This window comes from Chiloscyllium plagiosum, unplaced genomic scaffold (assembly GCF_037043375.1).
Source record: "Chiloscyllium plagiosum isolate Xiang-an unplaced genomic scaffold, Cpla_swu_hap1 HiC_scaffold_31, whole genome shotgun sequence".
Taxonomy (NCBI): Eukaryota; Metazoa; Chordata; class Chondrichthyes; order Orectolobiformes; family Hemiscylliidae; genus Chiloscyllium; species Chiloscyllium plagiosum.
This window is the reverse complement of record NW_028270169.1, coordinates 36,560,165-36,579,258: the sequence shown is the minus strand read 5'-3', so window position 1 is coordinate 36,579,258 and position 19,094 is coordinate 36,560,165. Positions and strand designations below refer to the sequence as shown.

General features: G+C 40.3%; 1 protein-coding gene across 6 annotated transcripts in view; it reads left to right on the top strand.

Moving 5' to 3' along the window:
• LOC122564085 (NF2, moesin-ezrin-radixin like (MERLIN) tumor suppressor b) overlaps nt 1–19,094 on the top strand; it is a 73,181-nt gene that overhangs the window by 20,234 nt on the left and 33,853 nt on the right. For all 6 annotated transcript variants that reach the window (XM_087977424.1, XM_087977423.1, XM_043718616.2 and 3 more), the window contains 5 exons: nt 3,543–3,626; nt 8,461–8,529; nt 11,816–11,898; nt 15,216–15,291; nt 16,832–16,969. In XM_087977424.1, coding sequence (XP_087833550.1) covers nt 3,543–3,626; nt 8,461–8,529; nt 11,816–11,898; nt 15,216–15,291; nt 16,832–16,969 — 450 coding nt within the window. The remainder of the gene's footprint in view (nt 1–3,542; nt 3,627–8,460; nt 8,530–11,815; nt 11,899–15,215; nt 15,292–16,831; nt 16,970–19,094) is intronic.

The following is a 19,094-nucleotide window of genomic DNA, read 5'->3' as shown; positions in this document are numbered from 1 at the left end:
ATATTTTAAAACAATTCAGTTTTGCAAAATAATTCTGTTTGTAAGAAGGTGGATAAAATAGCAGGACCTCAAAGTGAATCTTGGGTTTACTGCCAGAATGAATATGATTAAGACAGCAAGTGGATGGCTGTGAGTATGACGTAAGAAGAATGTGTTCAGATTCCTCGTGTTTATTTTGTATTAATACTTTGTATTAATGGGGTGGCTTTGAATGGAACAGAGTTGGGACCTATTTCTTTGCGAACTGGTTAACTAGATTTGTGGGGAAGGGTTTAACTAATGTGTTGTAGGTAAAGGAGAAGACTAAACTGTCAACTTGAAAGACAGAAGAAGTTTTAAAAATAGATCATAACACAGGCTGTACAGGACATTGGTTGGGCCACTTTTGGAATGCAATTGTGTGCAATTCTGGCTCCCTGCTATGAGTAGGATGTTGTGAAACTTGAAAGGGTTCAGAAAAGATTTACAAGGATGTTGCCAGGGTTGTAGGGTTTGAGCTGTTGGGAGAGGCTGAATAGGCTTTGTCTGTTTTCCCTGGAGTGTCAGAAGCTGAGGGGTGACCGTTATAGAGATTTATAAAATCATGAAGGGCATGGATAAGTCGACAAGGTCTTTTCCCTCAGGTGAGGGAGTCAAGAATTAGAAGGCATAGGTTTAAGGTGAGAAGGGAATGATTTAAAAGCGACCTAAGGAGCAACATTTTCATGTAAGTGGTGGTGTATATGGAATGAGCTGCCAGAGGAAGTGGTGGAGGCTGGTACGATTACAACATTTAAAAGGCATCTGGATGGGTATATGCATAGGAAGGGCTTAGAGGGACATGGGCCAAGTGCTGGCAAATGGAACTAGATGAGGTTAGAATATCTGGTCAGCATGGATGAGTTGGACTGAAAGGTCTGTTTCCGTGCTGTACATCACTATGACTCTCAGATCTGGAATATAAAGCTTTTGGGACGTATATGAAAGAAACAAAGTGCAGGAGGGTTGTGATGCTAATTATGTAAGTATCATAAAATTGCACATTTTAAAAGAAATAGTTTATTTGATGGGCAATAGGTGATATAATCTCATTGGATTTTCAGAAAAGATTTGAGAAGTTTTGTCATGGGGTATTTGTTGCACAAAGGAAATATTTGAAGATGAAATCTACCAACATAGATACAAAGTTAGTGGGTTGACAAGAAATAAAGTTAGAGTTAATGACTGTTGCTTAGACTCAAAACAGGATTGTTTGTGATGTACATCATTTGCTGCTGAGTCTACTTTTGATCCCTTTGAGGTCGAGTTCTTGCTTGAACGTACCATCTCAAAGATGCAGATGACACAAGCGGAGTTTTGGCAAATGGTGAGGAAGACAACAAAAGACTTCAAGTAGATTTAAGTTGGCAGAATAGGCAAAGAAGTAGTGAATACAATTAATACATTTTTGTGGGCCAGGATAATAAAAAAAACATGAAGTTAGCCTGTGCTTACTGCAAAGATATAGTTGTGGATGGAGAGAGGACCGCAAAAGAATCCAATCTGTAGATCAAAAGAGAGAAGACCAGGAGTAGTCATTCAGCCCCTCGACCCTGCTTCATTATATAATTCAATAATGGCTGATCCCATCATGGCCTCAACTCCACTTTGCCTGCTCCCAATTCTCCTTTAACTCACCAGTGATTAAAAATCTGTTGATGTCCTCCTGAAATGTATTTGGTGTCCCGTTGGCCACTTTAATTTGGTGCAGTGAATTTCAACAATTCATAACACTTTGAGAGAAATAATTCCTACTCATCTCTGTTTTGAATCCGCCACTCCTTAGCCTAATATTATGACCTCTTATTCTAGATTGCCCCACCAGGTCTATTTTGCCAATCCCCTTTAGTATCCTATATATTTCAATTAGATTTCCTGTTGTCCTTCTAAACCCTGGCAAGTACAGATCCTATTCTTAATCTGTCCTCCTGAAACAAGCCTTTCATCTCTGTAATTAATCTGCTGAACCTTTTCAGAACTGCTTCGAGTGCAATTACATCTTGCATCAAGTAAGGGGACCAAAACTGAACGCAGTGCTCCTGATGCAGTCTCTGAAATGACTTGAACCATTGCAACAGGACAGAACAACCTTGGTTATCCGAACGTCAATTATCCAAATTTCGGGTTATCCAAACAAGATCTCAAGGTCCCATTAATTGTTATGAACTCTATAAAAAACATGCTATGCGAAGGGACGCTTACCCACAATCACACAGGGACATCTACCAGAATGAAAACAGTTCTTTTGTAATGGCACATAAGCGACAACAGCGCAAAAAAAACTGATCTGCAACCTGAATTTCCAGTTCTTCCGGAATCTTAAGTACCTGTTCCAATCTGCAATGCTTCACAGACTAATGTTGGATTCTACCCCCCCCCCCCCCCCCCCCGGTTGCCTGTGCTCTCCTTTTCCTCTCCCTCCTCTCTCTCTGCTGGTTACTTTCTGCAGGAGAGTGGGGCTGGAACTGAAATTCACTAATTGCAACGAAACAGGAGTTGCTTTATCCTCACGAGTGGAACCACACCTGCATGAATGAGTTAATGAACCTTTAGTTCACTTTTGTCCCAATCCAAAATGTTGAGGGGGTGAAAGTCATCTGATGTCAGTCATTGCTCAGGAGTTGGCACGAATACAGCATGCTCCTGAGTGGATAATGTTCAGTTCGAATGTTCAGTATGGCTTCATTTGTTTACGATCAGATCAGTTATCCAAACAATCAGTTATCTGAACAAAATACTCCCCAGCCATCTCGTTCGGCTAATCGAGGTTGTTCGGAGTTTCCTTGCTTTTGTAATCCACTCCTTTAGTAATGAATGCGAAAATTCCATTTGCATTCCATATGACCACCTGTAGTTGCATACTAGCTGTCTACAACTTATGCACAATGATACCCAAATCCTTCACCACCGAAGACTTCTATAATTTCATGGAATATGTGTTCTATTAACTCAGCCATAAAAGTTGTGCTTGGATTTTATTACAAGATGGGGTATCGCCTTGGGTAAAGAAAATAAAAGCAGAGAGTCACAGCTGGCAGGATGCAATGCTACTGTTGGTGGCAGCAAGCAGATTATATCTCCATCTGTTGATTGCATTCTGGGAATTATGCAGTGCCACAGAGAAGAAATTAATTTTTCAGCTAAAATAGCGAGCAATATGTCTTGAAAGAAATCTGAAAAGTCACACATTAAAGGTGAAAATTAATATCTGCAACAAGTAAAGCTTGCTTAATTTATGTAGTTCTGACTGGATTAAAATGATATCAAAGCAAATTAAGAATAATGTTTCAGATTTGGATGTTGATGTGTGCCATGGGTTTTCCAATTACTTTTGCAGAGTGAGGTTATTAAACAGAATTATATATTGGTTTAAGTGACACCTCACTGATTTTTTTTCTTCCAGTGTAAATTATGAACCATTTTGTTCCAATACATTTAGCTGACTCATATAATTAAAATCATTCATGTGATAGTCAAATTATAGATTCTTAATTTGGAACTAATTACTGTTTTCACTTCTGTAGGTTAAGAAGCAGATTTTGGATGAGGAGATTTACTGTTCCCCTGAGGCTTCGGTTCTGTTGGCATCTTATGCAGTTCAAGCTAAGGTTTGTGCAAGATAATAAATTTGAAGGACTCCACTTCTGAATTTGAAAATGCAAGATTTACACCAGCTATCTTACTGCTTTTGCTTTTTCCAAAGGATTGAAGTGACATTTTTCTGTGTTAAAGTGCTAATTACATCAGGTGCTGAAGTTTCCTAACAGAAAGGTCATGTCTTTACAGTCTTAAATTAGTATTTCTCCCTTTTAATTGGGCGATTAAGCATCCCTGTGTGTGGGAGACTATTTTAATTATGGTTATAGAAGAGATATTTTGACTTATCGCCATGACCTAATTTGGCAGAGGTCCATAGAGTCGAGTGAAGTTCTAGGTGCCATATACCTAGAATAAAACTTGATAATTTGTCTTTGTGTATTGAGAGATAAAGGAAAATTGCCTTTGTCCTTGGTTGCAACCTGAAGCTTAAAGATTAAATTTGTTTCTGTGCTGCTGTCACTCCTTTCTAAACTTCATCTTTCCAGGAATCGGTTGGAAATGCACAACAGATGTTTACTGACCCCTTGAATACGATCAAAGTCCTATCCCATCTCACTTTGCCCAGATCTTTCTGATGCCCAGGTTTTTTCCCTCTGACTTAAGACCACCTTCTCGATTGTCTGTCTAATCGAGAGCATTGTCAGTAAGAAATCAACAAGAAGCAGTTTGTTCTTTTGCTTCTGTCTGATTTATTTTGCTTACTGGTTAATGCTCAGGTCCTGGAGACAGACATTCAAATCCCACCATGGCAGCTTTTGTTTTATTTATTCACAGGATCTGACAATCTTTGGCTACACTAGTGTTTATTGGCCATCCCTAATTGCCTTTGAGAAGCTGGTGGTGAAGTGTTCTTTTGAACGACTGCAGTCCATGTCTATGTTTATAAATATGCTGTTAAGGAGGGGATCCGAGAATGGTGGAATTTAAATTCAATTAGATTAGATTAGATTTCCTACATTGCGGAAACAGACCCTTCAGCCCAACAAGTCCACACCGACCCTCTGAAGAGTAACCCACCCAGACTCATTCCCCGACTCCCTACAAATGCACCTAGCACTATGGGCACTTTAGCACGGCCAATTCATCTGTCCTGCCCATCTTTGCACTGTGGGAGGAAACTGGAGCATCAGGAGGAAACCCACGCAGAAACGGAGAATATGTTCAAACTCCACACAGACAGTCGCCCGAGGCTAGATTTGAACCCTAATGGATATATCTGGTTTGAAAGCTATTCCCAGTAATAGTATTGTGGGTGAATCACCACACCCACCTTTAATTTGGCTACCTATTAAGACATCTCACAGACAATCAAGTACTGAAAACAGTGATATAAACCTTATTACAGGTAACAACCAAAGTAAGATCTCTCAAGTAATCTTTCAGTGCTGTACCCAATTAATGATGGAATCTGGCCAGAATTGCCAACGGTGTCTCTCTTTGAAAGTTTTGAAGATTATGTTGTCATAATATTAACCATGAAATTACTGTTGACTGTCATAAAAAACGCTGATGTGGTTCTCTAATGTCCTTTAAGAAAGCAAATTTGCCATTTTCACCTGGTCTATCCTGTGCTTCCAGACTCAAAATGTAGATAAAGTAGTTTTCTAATATAGCAGAGCAAGGCAATCAGTTCAACTGTAATTAATGATGTAATAAATGCTGACCTTATCAGTAACGCACACAATGCATGAGGAAATAATTTGTCTTAAAAACTACATTTAAAGCACACCAGTGCAAGTTGGTATTTTAGCCAACTAGTTTTTACAGACGTAGGCCATGTCCAAAAGCAGTAGAGTTTGAGTGACTGGTGGCCTGGTGGGGTATTGTGATCTACCAGAGGAACATCATCAGCCCTGATTGAGATCAATTCTCTGCCATTGCTTGCAATTTTGGAGAAGTGAGAAGATTTGCAATTTGATTGCATGATTGTCAGCACATAGTTTACAATATTGAGTACAGGAGTTGGGAATTCATGTTGCGGCTGTACAGGACATTGGTTAGGCCACTGTTGGAATATTGCATGCAATTCTGGTCTCCTTCCTATCGGAAAGATGTTGTGAAACTTGAAAGGGTTCAGAAAAGATTTACAAGGATGTTGCCAGGGTTGGAGGATTTGAGCTATAGGGAGAGGCTGAATAGGCTGGGGCTGTTTTCCCTGGAGCATCGGAGGCTGAGGGGTGACCTTGTAGAGGTTTACAAAATCATGAGGGGCATGGATAGGGTAAATAGGCAAAGTCTTTTCCCTACGGTGGGGGATACCATAACTAGAGGGCATAGGTTTAGGGTGAGAGGGGAAAGATATAAAAGAAACCTAAGGGGCAACTTTTTCACGCAGAGGGTGGTACGTGTATGGAATGAGCTGCCAGAGGATGTGGTGGAGACTGGTACAATTGCAACATTTGAGAGGCAGTTGGATGGGTATATGAATTGGAAGGGCTTGGAGGGATATGGGCCGGGTGCTGGCAGATGGGACTAGATTGGGTTGGGATATCTGGTCGACATGGACAAGCTGGACCGAAGGGTCTGTTTCCATGCTGAATATCTCTATGACTCGATATTCTTGTATGCCAGCATTTCAAAGATTTAGTTTGAAACTTATTTTTCACAAGCTATAATGTAGATATTATGAGCACATTGTTTATTTTTCTTAATGGGCTGACTTGCATAAATATACCAATGTGGTTTTAGGACTTTTAAATGTTCTGTAGCTACAGTATTCTTTCACAGCACATCAGTCAGCTGACCTAGGTTCCAGTGCATCTACCTCTTATTGTATTTTGTTGTGTTCAGTTGTTTGTATTTGATGGGACATCACTTGAAAATTTAAGCTTATGGTTGGTGCTTTCCTAATCTGGGTAGCTCTATTTAGAGTAAATAGGCTTGCAAAGGGAGAGAGAGAGAGAGATGGGAGTGTTTGATGTCGGCAGGTGGTAAGACAACAGCCTGAGTATACAGTGAAAAGAAAGCTTCTGCTGTGACCACTTTGGCCAAGTTAAGGAGACCGGTCATAATTCTTTCTGCAGGGAACAGTGGATTGTGTTTGGAAATAGAAAAGTTGATAGTCATGAAGTGTGTTACTTGTGCCATGCAGAAACTGATAGTTTGTGTTCATTTTTGGCATTTCTGTTAAAAGAATTAGTTGAGCTAAGACACCCTTCTGCTTGCTAGATTTTACGCAAGATGGTGTTTCTTCGCTTAGAAATCTTGAATGGATGTCAGGACAATATTTTCTTGTCTTGATCTTAGTCTGATGCAGCACCTAAGTTTCCAAAAACCTAGAGAAATGTGGATGCTGGAAATGAGGAACAGAAATTGCTGGAAAAACTCTGCATGTCTAGCATAATCTGTGGAGAGAAAGCAGAGTTAACATTTCAGGTCTAGTGATCCTTCTTCAGGACACTGGATTGAAGTTTCTACCCTGCCTATCACAGCAGGAGGATAGTATGGGACAGAGCCTCAATTTCTAATTTTGATTCTCCCTTTTGAGCTTTTGTTATGCATTTTCTTCACATGGTGGACTTGTTAATTCATGTAAGGGGATGGAATTTGTTGGATTTTATTTAGAGTTGGTGTAGATTATGAAAATACCAGTAATATTCTCGAACTATAGCACAAGAGCATGCTATTAGACTTGTCTTTTTCTCCCCGTAGAGTACAGTAACCTGTTGTAAAATCTTGATTAAAAATGTGAGCATATAGTCACATTAATAACTGAAATGAAGTCATTGGAGCAGTTATATTCGTTCTGATAAAGGATTGCACAATCAATCATTCACCTTGATGATTCAGTTACTCAGTTGAGCATTGCTGAGCTAAACAGAGCAGTAAGCCCAGTTTGAATTCTTGGCTCATGTTGTATTCACTGGGATGCCAGTCGAGCTGTTTAAATTAGTCAGGCAGTTTGAGACTAATTAAATGGCTATAACATGGGCTTTCATTGCTGGCTTTGATTCAGTTACATATGGTAGAAGGTGTGAACATCAAGTGAAGGCGCAATTAGGAGTCTGTAAACACCCAATCTCAGAAGTTAAACATACGACACCTCCAATTTTGGTGTCATCTGCAAACTTACTAACTATACCTCTTACGTGCACATCCAAATCATTTATATAAATGACGAAAAGTAGTGGACCCAGCACCGATCCTTGTGGCACTCCACTGGTCACAGGCCTCCAGTCTGAAAAACAATCCTCCACCACCACTCTCTGTCTTCTACCTCTGTATCCGAATGGCTAGTTCTTCCTGTACTCCATGAGATCTAACCTTGCTCACCAGGCCTGTTTCACACTGTAGGTAATCTAATCTAATCTAATACTCTGGCCTTGTTAGTATTAGGATGGGAGACCACCTGGGAATACCAGGTACAGTAGGCTTGGGGACTCTTGTGTGTAGTAGTGTCTCTACCTCTGAACCAGTTCAAGTCCCAGAACATGTCAGGATAGAAACTTCAATCCAGTGTCTTGAAGAGGGAGCACTGGACCTGAAACGTTCCAGAAATGTATAACAACATCTCTAAGTAGAAAGTATATAAAAATATTCTGACAAATCTCACACTCTGAACATAAGAAATATCATTAGGCATTGGCCATATAAGCCATATGAGCCTGTTCTGCCATCAAAATCATTCTACATTAACTCCATTTTCCCGCATACTCCCCATATTGCTCAAAAATCTTTCAGTATTCACCTTAATAGTCCCATTTAGTCTCTGTCAAAATCTAGTTGAATGTAAGAATACTTTAAGGTTTATAATGTGCTATTTGTGTACAAATATTGAACATGTGACATTTATTTATTTCAACAGAGTTGGTAATACTTATATTTATATTTTCTCTTTGACAGTATGGAGACTATGATCCTAATTTTCATAAACCTGGTTTCCTGGCTCAGGATGAACTACTGCCTAAAAGAGTAAGTTCTGTAATCTTGTGTTAACTTCCAAGAAGGACCAAGAAATTGAAGGCATGTTTATGGTACAGGCACCAACGTTAGCTTAAGATGTTTCTGCCAAGGTGGCTAATAACGTATCATTATGTCACGCTGTCAGTCTTTAAAAGTGACAGTTCACCACACTTACAAGTACACAACATGTAAATTTAATTGCAGCTTTTTATTTTTGTCATGGAATGCTACACAAACAGCATTATTATAAATTAAACATAGGGCATTTATAATTTATTTTATCTATTGTAAAAATTCCATGAAAATTGACTTTCAGTAAGAGATGGAAGATCCAACAGAAATGATCTTGAATATGAAGGCAGGAATACAAATCTTAAAATTGTTAACTCCTGCTTAACAAATTATTTATGAAGGAGAAATCATGCTTGACTAATCTTCCGGAAATTCTTGAGGATGTAACTCTGAAGATCGACGAGGGAGATCCAGTAGATGTAGTGTACCTGGACTTTCAGAAAGCTTTTGACAAAGTCCCTTATAGGAGGTTAGTCAGCAAAATTAGGGCGCATGGTATTGGGGGCAAAGTACTAACTTGGATTGAAAGTTAATTGGCTGACAGGAAACAAAGAGTAGTGATAAACAGCTCCATTTCGGAATGGCAGGCAGTGACCAGTGGGGTACCACAGGGATCAGTACTGAGACCGCAGCTTTTTATAATATATGTTAATGATATAGAAGATGGTATTAGCAATAACATTAGCAAATTTGCTGATGATACTAAGCTGGGTGGCAGGGTGAAATGTGATGAGGATGTTAGGAGATTACAGGGTGACCTGGACAAGTTAGGTGAGTGGTCAGATGCATGGCAGATGCAGTTTAATGTGGATAAATGCATGGTTATCCACTTTGGTGGCAAGAACAGGAAGGCAGATTACTACCTAAATGGAATCAATTTAGGTAAAGGGGCAGTACAGAGAGATTTGGGTGTTCTTGTACACCAGTCAATGAAGGTAAGCATGCAGGTACAGCAGGTAGTGAAGAAGGCTAATAGCATGCTGGCCTTCATAACAAGAGGGATTGAGTATAGAAGCAAAGAGGTTCTTCTGCAGCTGTACAGGGCCCTGATGTGATCACACTTAGATTACTGTGTGCAGTTCTGATCTCCAAATTTGAAGAAAGACATTCTGGCTATTGAGGGAGTGCAGCGTAGGTTCACAAGGTCAATTCCTGGAATGGCGGGACTACCTTACACTGAAAAGACTGGAGCGACTGGGCTTGTATACCCTTGAGTTCAGAAGACTGAGAGGGGATCTGATTGAGACATATAAGATTATTAAAGGATTGGACACTCTGGAGGCAGGAAACATGTTTCCGCTGATGGGTGAGTGCTGAACCAGAGGACACAGCTTAAAAATACGGGGTAGACCATTTGGGACAGAGAGTGGTGGCTGTGTGGAATGCTCTGCCCCAGAGGGCAGTGGAGGCCCAGTCTCTGGATTCATTTAACAAAGAGTTGGATAGAGCTCTCAAGGATAGTGGAATCAAAGGTTATGGAGATAAGGCAGGAACAGGATACTGATTAAGGATGATCAGCCATGATCATATTGAATGGTGGTGCAGGCTCGAAGGGCAGAATGGCCTACTCCTGTACCTATTGTCTATTGTCTTAAATTGTCTCAAAAGGTTTCATATCACAAGGAAAATTTGGAGTATTACAATGAAATAGCAAGGACGGATGCCGGTTCCTGTGTATGCAGTAATGATAGTCATTTCAACCAAATCCCCTACTCTTTTCCCAGTTCACGGTAGATATTTTCCCTTCAAGTATTTATCCAATTCAGTTTTAAATATTGAATGATGAGTCTGCCTCTGCACCTTTTCAGATAGCACATTCTATCTCATAGCAGTGCTTCCTTCTGTCATCTCCACTCTTGTGATAATATTTTTTGCAACAGTTTATTATTTGATAAACTACCACCTGAATGGCTGTTACAGAAAGTTGAGACAGCAAATATCACTGCAAATCTGGGAGGTACGTCAGGAATTGGCTGGAAGAGAGGAAGAAACTCATATTGTAATGACCATGACAGTTTGCTTTGAACTGTGGACTAAAAAAGGAAGATACTGCTTTAAACCAAAGATATGGTGCAAAAACATGGCTGCAGTTTTAAAAGTCACACTTACTAGAACACAGTGCGATTTGTACACAATGTTATGTTTTTCCTGGAGAGCAGAAGCAGACGGAGCAGATGAGTTCTGAACTAAGGACTAACTGCTTGACAGCAATATTTTGCTTGGCTTCTGACCAGGTGACGCTGCGGAGAACCATCCAGCCTGCAAAGAGAAAGCACCGAAAAAAACCTCTCTGTCGCTCTCTCTTATGTGGAGGTACGAAAAAATCTTCAGTAATGGCTAGCTGTTTCACACTCACTCTTCTCAGTAAATTCCCTGTTGAAGAAGGAACAAAATACTTTAAGGCCATAAAAGGATGAACTGTCAATCAGTTAATGAACATGAGCATCTCTATGCAGACAACATTGCGTGAACACCGAAGAACCAGAAGTTAGATGAAATCAAACAAAATAACATATCAATTCATGTGGTCCTGTTGTACTGTACTTTCCTGATTTATTTTTCATTTCCCATCTTTAATGTCCATGTCTAGGCTGTCTTTTTCTGACTCTATGTGAGGTGAAAATATAAGAAAGGGTAACATTTAAGTTACAGAAAGTTAGGAGCTAACAATTCGTATTTCCGAATTGCATTTAGTTAAAGACAATTCCTTATAATCAGTTTTCTTGTGAAGTACAGAAAGCTGGTGAACATTTTCTTTTAACCTGAGTTCATCATTCAAGGCAAATTGAGGACTTAGGGTAGTTTGACTGAATCTTTTCACATCTATGATTACTCCAGGAATGTTGCAGCTTGATGTGCAGGGTACGACCCCAGTGAGCCGTGACAATAGTAGTCGGTGTTATGCTAAACTGTGGAGATTTAATGAGTAGAGTGCATTAGTGAGGGGGAAATTGGGTCTAGGACCATGCAATTTCTGATTTGACAATGTAAAAAGAAACACTCCACAAAATTATGCTGTGCCATTAGCTTTAATTCGGAGGAAGAGGAGCTTGAGGACAGATATTCACATGGTCTCTTCTCCCGAGCTGCCAGTGCTGACATTTTTACAATTTGACATTTTTGCCATAACCACATAATTAGGGCATTTATACACTATGCAATAAACCTAATCTTTAATTGGCTGATGCTGAATAAAGATTTACTTCTATTTTCCACTCTTTAGGTTCTTAAACAGTATCAAATGACAGCAGATATGTGGGAAGAAAAAATAACAGCTTGGTATGCTGAGCACAGGGGAATCACCAGGTAAGCATTGCTTCACAGAAAAGGTTTTGGATGCATTTTTATGTATACTGTATGTTTATTTTCACTTTGAGTCATAGTGATGTTCAGCACGGAAACAGACCCTTCAATCCAACTCGTCCATACCGACCAGATATCCTAAACCAATCTAGTCCCACTTTTCAGTGTTTGGCCCATATCCCTTGAAATCCTTCCCATTCAGATGCATTTTAAATGTTGTAATTGTACCAGCCTTCACCACTTCCTCTGGCAGCTCAATTCATACAGGCACCACACACTGCATGAAAAAGTTGTCCCTTTTAAATCTTTTCCTTCTCACCCTAAACCTATGCCCTCTAGCTCTGGACACTCTCAATCCAGGGGAATTATCTTGTCTATTTACCCTATCCATGCCCCTCATAATTTTATAAACCTTGATAAAGGTCACCCCTCGGCCTCCGATGCGCCAAGGAAAACAGCCCCAGCCTATGCAGCCTCTCCCCGTAGCTTACACCCTCCAACCCTGGCAACATCCTTGTAAATCTTTTCTGAAGCCTTTCAAGTTTCACAACATCCTTCCTATAGGAGGGAGACCAGAATTGCACACAATATTCCAAAAGTGGTCTAACCAATGTCCTGTACAGCTGCAACATGACCTCCTAATTCCTATACTCAATGCTCTGATTCATAAAGGAAAGCATGTCAAATTACTTCTTCACAATCCTATCTACTTGCGACTCCACTTTCAAAGAATTACGAACGTCTCTTTGTTCAGCAACTCTCCCTAGGAGCTTATCATTAAGTGTATAAGTCTTTGCCTTTCCAAAGTGTAGCACTTCAAGTGTAGATTTGTCTTTCCAAAGTGTAGCACTTCAAGTTTATCTAAATTAAACTCCATCTGCCACTCTCAGCCCATTGACCATCTGATCAAGATCCTGTTGTACTTTGAGGTAATCTCTTTTGCTGTCCACTACACCTTCAATTTTGGTATCATCTGCACATTTACTAACCATACTTCCTATGTTCACATTCACATTTACATAAATGACAAAAAGTAGTGACCCCAGCACCAACCCTTGTGGCAGTCCACTGGTCATAGGTCTCCAGTCTAAAGGGCAACCCTCCACTACCACCTTTTGTCTTCTACCTTTGAGCCAGTTTTGTATCCAAATGGCTAGTTCTCCCTGTATTCCATGTGATGTAACTTTGCTAACCTTGAGGAACCTTGTCGAACGCCTTACTGCTGTCCATACAGATCATGTCCACCACTCTGCCCTCATCAGTTATCTTTGTTACTTCACTAAACTGAATCAAGTTAGTGAGACATGATTTCCCACGTACAAAGCTATGTTGACTATCCCTAATTAGTCCTTGTCTTTCCACATACATGTAAATCCTGTTCCTCAGGATTCCCTGCAATAGTGTGCCCATCACCGATGTCAGGCTCACCGGTCTATAGTTCCCTGGCTTTTCCTTACCACCTTTCTTAAATAATGGCACCACGTTAGCCAACCTTCAGTCTTCAGGCACCTCACCTGTGACGGTCACTGATACAAATATCTCAGCAAAGAGCCCAGCAATCACTTCCCTAGCTTCCCACAGAGTTCTAGGGTACACCTGATTAGGTCCTGAGGCTTTGTGTTATAAGACATCCAGCTCCACCACCTCTGTAATATGGACATTTTTCAAGATGTCACCATCTATTTCCCCACATTCTGTATCTTCAATATCCTTCTTCACAGTCAGCACTGATGCAAAATACCTGTTTAGTATCTTCCCCTATCTCCTGTGGTTCCACACCTCAGCTGCCTTGCTGATCTTGAGGGGCCCTGTTCTCTCCCTACTTACTCTTTTGTTCTTAATGTATTTATGAAATCCCTTTGGATTCTTATGTCCCTTTTTTGCCTTCCTGATTTCTCTCTTAATTCTCCTGCCTTTATAATCTTATATGGATTCACTCGATTTCTGCTGTCTGTACCTGACATATGCTTCCTCATTTTTCTTGACCAAAACGTCAATTTCTGTAGTCATCCAGCATGCCCTATATCTACCAGCCTTGCTTTTCACCCTCATAGGAGCATTATGTCTTTGAACTCTTGTTATCGCATATTTGAAGGCATCCCATTTTCTAGCCGTCCTCTTACCTGTGGACCTCCGCTCTCAATCAACTTTAGAAAGTTCTTGTCTAGTGCAATCAAAATTGGCCTTCTTCCAATTTAGAACTTTAACTTTTAGATTCCATCTATCCTTTTCCATCACTATTTTAAAACTAATAGAATTATGGTTGCTGGCCCCAAAGTGCTCTCCCACTGACACCTCAGTCACTTGCCCTGTCTCATTCCCCAAGAGTAGATCACGTGTGGTAGGTGGTAAGTACATACACATACTGAATCAGAAGCATTTATAGAGTATTCAAATAATTGGCATTAAAAAGTCTTTGCTACAAGTCCCATTTAGATAATTCAGTAAATGTTATTCTCACATTAGTTGATCAAGGTGAACGTGATATAAACTCAAATTGTTCTATTCATGCTTACAACCAGGTTAGTCTGAAAACATCTATTGGGCGGCACAGTGGTTAGCACTGCTGTCTCACAGCACCAGAGATCTGGGTTCAATTCCCGTCTCAGGCAACTGTCTGTGTGGAGTTTGTATGTTCTCCCCGTGTCTGCATGGGTTTCCTCCGGGTGCTCCGGTTTCCTCTCACAGTCCAAAAATGTGCAGATTAGGCGAATTGGCCATGCTAAATTGCCCGTAGTGTTAGATGAAGGGGTAAATGTAGGTGAGGGGTTGCTCTTCGGAGGGTCGATGTGGACTTGTTGGGCTGAAGGGCCTGTTTCTACACTGTAAGTAATCTGTAAGTAATCTAATCTGATCTGGGAAGCTAATTAGACTCAGGCCTGGTTGAATTTGGAAGGGATAACAAGTGCTATAGTATTTCGAGGTTGTGGTTCACTTGTAGTGCCCCTATTTCTGGACCAGAACGTACAGCTTCAAATCCCACCTTCCCTTGAAGGTGCGTCATAACAGGTCTGAACAGGTTGAACGAAAAATACGATAATTCTGGGAAGAACATGCTAAAGCAATTTTCAAAGCTTGGATAGCCAATAGCAACTGATATTAAATATTGGAGCTGAGCTTCTGTTCACTTATATTTATAGTGATACATTTGCAAACTATAACCATCAACTAAAAACAATCACTTTGATACTGGCATTGGTGTATGTCCAATTATTAGCCTCTTCTTGAAAACAATGAACATTTGATGGATATATAGTTGACACTAATTGCTGTATTCCTTTTGTGTACCTTTACTGTTTTGCGATCATTATTTTTGACAGAGATGAAGCTGAAATGGAATACTTAAAGATTGCACAAGACCTAGAAATGTATGGAGTAAACTATTTTCCAATCACAGTAAGTATTGGTTCTCAAACCTGAATTATAACACACGGATGAACTTGGGCAAAATAATTTAAGGACAATCCTAATGCAATCAAGGAACAGGAGGAGTAGGCCAAAGAGTGCCTCAAACCTACTCGACTATTTAATAAGATTATGGCTGTGGTGAATGCAAGTTCCTCATCCAGAGGAGTTGAAGTCCTTTCTGATTGGAACTTTTGCCTTCCTAGTCTCAACTCAGCTCATTCTCATAGAGGATACAAAGATAATGAATCAAATATACTTTGACACTGAAGCTCCATGTCCATCAGAATTGCAGGAAGAGTCATCCAGTGGCATTAACCATGCAGAATCCCCCACCATCAGCATTCTGGGGGGTACCATTGATCAGAAACTGAACTGGGCTAGCCATATATACACTCTGACTTCAAGAGCAGGTGAGAGGTTGGGAATCCTGTGGAATCACCACCTTATTCCCCAAGCCTACCCACTGTTCACTATAAAGCACATGTCAGAGGTGCAGTAGATCGGGTTCTTTGCTTGCCTTTGTGAGTGCACCTCCATCAACAGTCAAGAAATTCAACAATATTTAAGATGAAGCAGACTTTTTGATAGTCCATCCACAACCATGGTGGCACAGTGGTTAGCACTGCTGCCTCACAGCGCCAGAGGCCTGGGTTCAATTCCCGCCTCAGAAAACTGTCTGTGTGGAGTTTGCACATTCTCCCCGTGTCAGTGTGGGTTTCCTTTGGGTGCTCCGGTTTCCCCCCCACAGTCCAGAAATGTGCAGGTTAGGTGAATTGGCCATGCTAAATTGCCCGTAGTGTTAGGTGTAGAGGAATGGGTCTGGGTGGGTTGCTCTTCAGAGAGTCGGTGTGGACTTGTTGGGCTGAAGGGCCTGTTTTCACACTAAGTATTCTCTAATCTAATAACCTTTAGCACTCATTTACTCCATTGCCAATGCACAGTGGCAGTAATGTGTACCATCTACAAGATGCGCTTAAGAAACTCACCAAGGCAACTTCAACAGCACCTTCCAATTCTCAACCATTAATCTCTAAAGACTTCTTTCAAGGCTCACACTGGACATTTATTGCTGTTCCTTCACCATTGGTTAGTCAATGTCTTCAAGCTCTCTTCTTAACAATAATATATATCTGTATCCCAACAATTTCAGTGTTGCAAGACAGAAACTCACCACCATCAACTTTTCAAGGGCATTTAGAGGTGGATAATGTACACTGGTCTTGACAGCAATGTCCTCATCCAATGAAAGAAGTTTAAAACTGACTATTCAGTTGGAAGCTATATAATATTGTGGGTTCTGGAAGTCTGAAGTTAAAACAAAAAATGTTTTAAACATTTGACAGGTGAGGAGTGAAAAGCAGTATTAACATTTCTGAATTATGTCTTTTCATCTGGCTTGGATAAATATTGGTATCTGAGTTAATTTCCCAATTGAAAATTATCTCTTGAACTGTTTGTATTTAAATATTAAATTCCAATATGAAAGTAAATGTTCCAGTTATAAACATGTTGCTGAACATTTTAAAAGCAAAACAAAAAGGATACAGACTTACTGCTTGGAGTTGATGCACTTGGCCTTCATATCTACATCCCTGACAACAAACTCTCATCTAAGAAGTCATTTGCATGGAGTGGGATCCGAAACATTTCCTACAGTGAAAAAGAGGTAGGTACACATTCGAGACTTTCTGTGCTTTATCAAAAACCTGCATATTAAAATTCTATTTAATATGCAATCCTTATTTGTGTTATGACGTTCCTGCTCATTTCGCATTCAAGTCATATTGAATAAATCATTACTTTAACTGTTACATTTTAGTAACGTTTTCAGGAATATTTTGTGAAAATTCTGAGTACTTTTCACCAGCACAATTGGGATTTGCTCTTAATTCTACATAGGCCAAGGATTATATCTTCATTATGTGACTACGTAGGATTTTGGTTGATTTGTGCATTATTGTGATTATTGCTTGTAGGAAATATGGAGCAACATTTGTGGTATTTAGCTATTGATGACCTGTTTGTTTCAGGCAATTTCTTTGGGGTATGGAACAAAAGGCGTGAGCCACTGTTCAGGGTAGACATAGGTAAATTTGTAAAGATTGAGAAGGGAAACAAGTACAGAATAATGGAACTTCCTGTCAACTGTCATTTGGTCCTCTCTTATACTTCTCTTCTGCTTCTCTCCATGACAAAATAGGTGATTTGACCTGCAATGTTTTTTACTTAACAATGGCATTTAAAATTTGTTCTTGCAGCTTAACTAGGAAGCCCTAAGCCCTGTTTTGAATGTAGTTAAATATGAAACCTAATTTCCAAGAAAGCTGTGAAACAGCGTAAGTAACAGGAAGCAGATAAGTGTATTGTTTTTAAGTGGGACCTACAGAATGTCTGCAGTTGTGAGTAGAGTGGATTCTTTCTTGGTTATATGATTTTTGAGACATGTCTCTTGATTAAACTTAAAATATAAGCCATAACTATTAATTTAACCTGTGGCAGTGTTTTGCAGAGGAATAAGACAGTGTTATTTTCTGGGTCTGTAGATTGTAAAGGAGCAAAAATGGTCTTTAGTAGAGTGATATGTATTTTTTGTCAGATGTGGGAGTTTAAAGAGAGTTTAAGGGTTACTGCAGATTATATCTGCAATAAATGCTATTGGTTGTAAATCCTATCAGATCGAATGGATCGGTTGGAGACACAGTTAGAAGTGATGAGGAATTTGCAACAGCAACAGTATGTGATAGATGGCAGTTATAGGAAGGGGGGAAAGTCTCAGATACAGTCACATAGATGGGTTAACACCAGGAAAGGTAAGAGAGGTAGGCATCTAGTGTAGAAGCCTTCTGTGGCTATACCCATTTCAAACAGGTATGCTGTTTGGGGGTGATGGATTCTCGGGAACGTAGCACGAACAGCCAAGTTTCTGGTATTGAGACTGGCTCTAATGCAATGAGGGGTACGTCGGGTTCCATGAAATCAATTGTGTTCGGGGATTCTGTAGTCCGAGGTACAGACAGACGTTTCTGTGGCCAGCAGAGAAAAATCAGAATGGTGTGTTGCTTCCCTGGTGCCAGGATCAAGGATTTCTCAGAGAGGGTGCAGAATGTTCTCATGGGGGAGAGGGGCCAGCATGAGGTTATTGGAACCAACGACATAGGAAGGGAAAAGGTTGAGATTCTGAAGGGAGATTACACAGAGTTAGGCAGGAATTTAAAAAGGAAGTCCTCAAGAGTAGTAATATCTGGATTACTCCCAGTGCTAGGAGCTAGTGAGGGCAGGAATAGGAGGATAGAGCAGATGAATGCATGGCTGAGGAGCTGGTGTATGGGAGAAGGATTCACATTTTTGGACCATTGGAATCTCTTTTGGGGTAAACATGACCTGTACAAAAAGGAGGGTTTGCACCTAAATTGAAAGGAGGCTAACCTACTGGCAGGGAGATTTGCTAGAGCTGCTCGGGAGGATTTAAACTAATAGGGGGGTGGGACCCAGGGAGATAGTGAGGAAAGAGATAACCTGAGACTCGTACAGTTGAGAAAAGAAGTGAGTCAGACAGTCAGGGTAGGCAGGGACAAGGTAGGACTAACAAATTAAACTGCATTTATTTCAATGCAAGGAGCCAAACAGGGGAAGCAGATGAACTCAGGGCATGGTTAGGAACATGGGGCTAGGGTATCATAGCAATTACGGAAACATGGCTCAGGGATGGGCAGAACTGGCAGCTTAATGTTCCAGGATACGAATGATAGAAAGGGAGGCAAGAGAGGAGGGGGAATGGTGTTTTTGATAAA